This window comes from Aptenodytes forsteri, unplaced genomic scaffold (genome assembly GCF_000699145.1).
Source record: "Aptenodytes forsteri isolate BGI_AS27 unplaced genomic scaffold, ASM69914v1 Scaffold255, whole genome shotgun sequence".
Lineage (NCBI taxonomy): Eukaryota > Metazoa > Chordata > Aves > Sphenisciformes > Spheniscidae > Aptenodytes > Aptenodytes forsteri.
In genome coordinates this window covers 4,038,110-4,041,232 of record NW_008794888.1, presented here as the reverse complement: position 1 = coordinate 4,041,232, position 3,123 = coordinate 4,038,110, and the positions used below count along the sequence as shown (strand labels likewise).

General features: G+C 66.1%; 1 protein-coding gene across 1 annotated transcript in view; it reads left to right on the top strand.

The window, feature by feature from the left end:
- DNAJB2 (DnaJ heat shock protein family (Hsp40) member B2) overlaps positions 1-3,123 on the top strand; it is a 6,875-nt gene that overhangs the window by 1,391 nt on the left and 2,361 nt on the right. The window contains exons 2-9 of the mRNA XM_009275014.2: positions 141-230; positions 1,233-1,342; positions 1,782-1,835; positions 1,988-2,107; positions 2,290-2,379; positions 2,508-2,619; positions 2,753-2,823; positions 3,029-3,121. Coding sequence (XP_009273289.1) covers positions 166-230; positions 1,233-1,342; positions 1,782-1,835; positions 1,988-2,107; positions 2,290-2,379; positions 2,508-2,619; positions 2,753-2,823; positions 3,029-3,121 — 715 coding nt within the window. The 5' untranslated portion in view covers positions 141-165. The remainder of the gene's footprint in view (positions 1-140; positions 231-1,232; positions 1,343-1,781; positions 1,836-1,987; positions 2,108-2,289; positions 2,380-2,507; positions 2,620-2,752; positions 2,824-3,028; positions 3,122-3,123) is intronic.

Below are 3,123 nucleotides of genomic sequence, written 5' to 3'. Positions count from 1 at the left end.
GCGTGGGGCGGTTCTCGGGGGGGACCTGTGGTGTGGCCGGGGTGCCTGGGGAGGGCAGGGCAGCCTGCCCTTGCTCTCTCGCACCTGGCGCTGCCAGGCTGTGCCTGTGGACCCCCTGACGTTGCCTTTCCCCCCTGCAGTGCCCCCGCGGGGCAGCCGCACGTCATGGTGGACTACTACGAAGCGCTGGGGGTGAGCCGCAATGCCACCGCTGAGGACATCAAGAAGGCGTAAGTGCGTGGCAGGCGTGCCCCTGCCCGCCGGGCAGAGCAGCCGGAGCCACCACCCCCCCTGCCCCCGGGCCGGTAGGGACAGGGCCCAGCTCCAGAGGTGACAATCCAGCCTTTGTTTCCTTTGTGCGGAGGCCAGAGCGGGGCCGGGCTTTGCTGCCGCACAAAGGCATCTCTTGGTGGGGTTTGGTCCCTTTGTCCCCGCTCTCAGCCCGGGGCTGGGGATGGAGGTGAGAGGTGGGTCCCGCTGGCGTTTGGAGGCATCCCCTCTCTCTGCCAGAGGGTGCGGGGATGGCAGAGGGCTGGCGTGCGGGGGCTCTGCTGGCATCAGGGTCAGGGGGCTGGAGCTCGCAGGGTGAGGAGCAGCGTGTCCCCCAGCATGGGGACCAGGCCCCGTTGACAGGTCCCGTGCTGCGCCCCAGCCACCGTGGGGGAGCCCCGGGGTCAGGCGGAGCCTCCTGCAGCTCCTGCCTGGCACCCTGCTGAGGTCTTACTGCTCTCGCTGGGGAGAGGCATCACCTGGGGGGAATAGGTGTGGACTGATGGCTTGCCTGGAGGGACGGAGTTTCCTAAGAGTGGGTGAGAGAAGCTGGGCAGCCTGGGTTAACCCCAGCTAGCTGCAGGTGGGAGGAAAGGGCTGCTTGTGCTCACCTGGCCCCAGGAGCCCCCCAGTGACCCCCAGTCTGTGCACACCCATAGCAGAGCCTGGGAAGGCTCCGGAGCAAGCCTGTGAGCATCATCCGGAGCGGCTGCCAAGGGCAGCTGGGGCAGGCGCAGGCTGGGGTCATGCTGCAAATATTTGATTGGGAGGTGAACCAGTTCAGGAAGCTCCCGTTTGATGCCTGAGGCTGTAGGGCGCTGGGTGAAGCGGGCACTGGGTGAAGCGGGCTCTGGGTGTCCCTGCCCGCAGGGTCGGAGGCATGTGCTCAGAGGGGGGTTGCTGGTGCGGGAGCCCCCGCCACCCGAAGGCTGCTGTGTGCCCATCGCTGCCTGTCTGTGCAGGTACAGGAAGGCCGCGCTGAAATGGCACCCAGATAAAAACCCAGACAACAAGGAGTATGCTGAGCAGAGGTTCAAGGAGATCGCCGAGGCGTACGAAGTGCTGTCGGACAGTAAGAGGCCATGGTGCTGTCTCATGTATCCGCCCCGGCCCTTGGGGCTGCTTACCTTGGGGTGTCCTCCTGCTGGGCTCACCCAGGTGGCATCCCTGGACATCCCCAGGAGGTAGTAGGTCCCTCCAGCTTTACTGCCCGGCTTGTGGGGTTTGGTTACCTCCCCACGCATCCCCCGAAACGGCTCTTGGGAGAGATGCTGGGGTGCTTTGGGATGAGATCTCTCCAGTGGGGCTGAGGCTTGCGCATCCTTGCCCAATGCTCCAACTTATGTTTGGGAGCGGTGCTGGTGCGGTGGGGGCTCGTGCCGCCCCCCTCCTCTTGCTGTTCTGCACCTCCCTTGGCCAGGGGAAAGCGTTGGTGCTCCTGCCTGTGCCGCTGCTCCTGGCCCCGTGCCTGGCAGCCGGCTTCCCTGCAGCCCCCTGTCTTTTCCTTCCAGAGCAGAAGCGCGATGTCTACGACCGTTATGGCAAGGACGGACTCATGGGGGCAGGTGAGTGGGTGAGCAGGGCCATGGGGGGTTAGTGCAGTTCCGGATACGGCCCCATCTGAAGACCCGGTGTGGGTCTATGTCCCCTGGGGCTCCCCGCCCTTCGGGGGTTTCCCACCCGGGGCTCCACTTAACTCTGAGCCTCTTCCCTCCAGCTGGACCAGGGGGTTCCAGGGCCGATGCTGGGGCCCCTGAATTCACCTTCACCTTCCGCAGCGCTCACGACGTCTTCCGGGAGTTCTTCGGGGGGCGAGACCCCTTCGCCGACTTCTTTGGTGCGTGTGGGGCTGGGGGGTGCCAGGGGCTGGCTCTGGGGCACCTCTCTGGCCCTGGGACAGCCAGTGGGCTCGGGAACGGGGTGCACGGCCGGCCCTGGGAAGTGTCCCCATGGCAGTGCCCTGCTTCTGGCTCGCCGAGCCGTGGGGGCGATGCTGATGGGGGGCTCCCTGCCTTCCAGATGAGATGCTGCCCTTCTCTGAGCTGCGAGGACATGGTCCACGGCACCACGGGGGAGGCCACTTCTTTACCCCCTTCCCAGGATCCTCAGGTAGGAGGCACTGCCAGCTCCTACCCAGCAGGGGAGTCCCAGTTCACCGCGTCCCCCTGTGCAGGGTCCGTCCCCTGCCTTCCTCATGCCCCCCACCCTGGCACTGACCTTGTTGCTCCCTTCTCCAGATTTCTTTGCCTCGTCCTTCGGCTCCGGCTCCGGCGCTGACGCAGGGCTGGGCTTCCGCTCCGTCTCTACCTCCACCACCTTCGTTAACGGCAGGCGCATCACCACCAAGCGGTGAGGGCAGTGCCGGCCCACCTCACCCCCGCAGACCCCCCTCATTGCCAGGCCTCGGACCCTGCAGCTTGCTGCTGTGATGCTCTGGCTGCCTGGCCCTTGACTGTCCATCCGTCTGTCTGTCTGTCTGCAGGATTATCGAGAACGGGCGGGAGCGGGTGGAAGTGGAGGAGGACGGGGAGCTGAAGTCGATCCACATTGATGGTGAGAAGTGGCACTGCGGACCAACTTGGGGTCTGGCAATGCCACCTCCCAGCGCCCTCTCCTCCTTTGGGGACCCTTCTCCCAGCCCCCTTTGGGGGCTCTGCTATGGAAGATTGGTGGGGTGGGCAGGAGTTGCTGGGGCCTCATGCCAACTCTGGGGAGCTGGTGTGGACACGACCCCCGTCCCCTGCCCCTGTCCCCACAGGCGTCCCTGATGACATGGCACTGGGGCTGGAGCTGAGCCGGCGGGAGCAGCAAGCCTTTCCCAGCCCGCGGCCCCCCTCGCCCCCACCACCCACC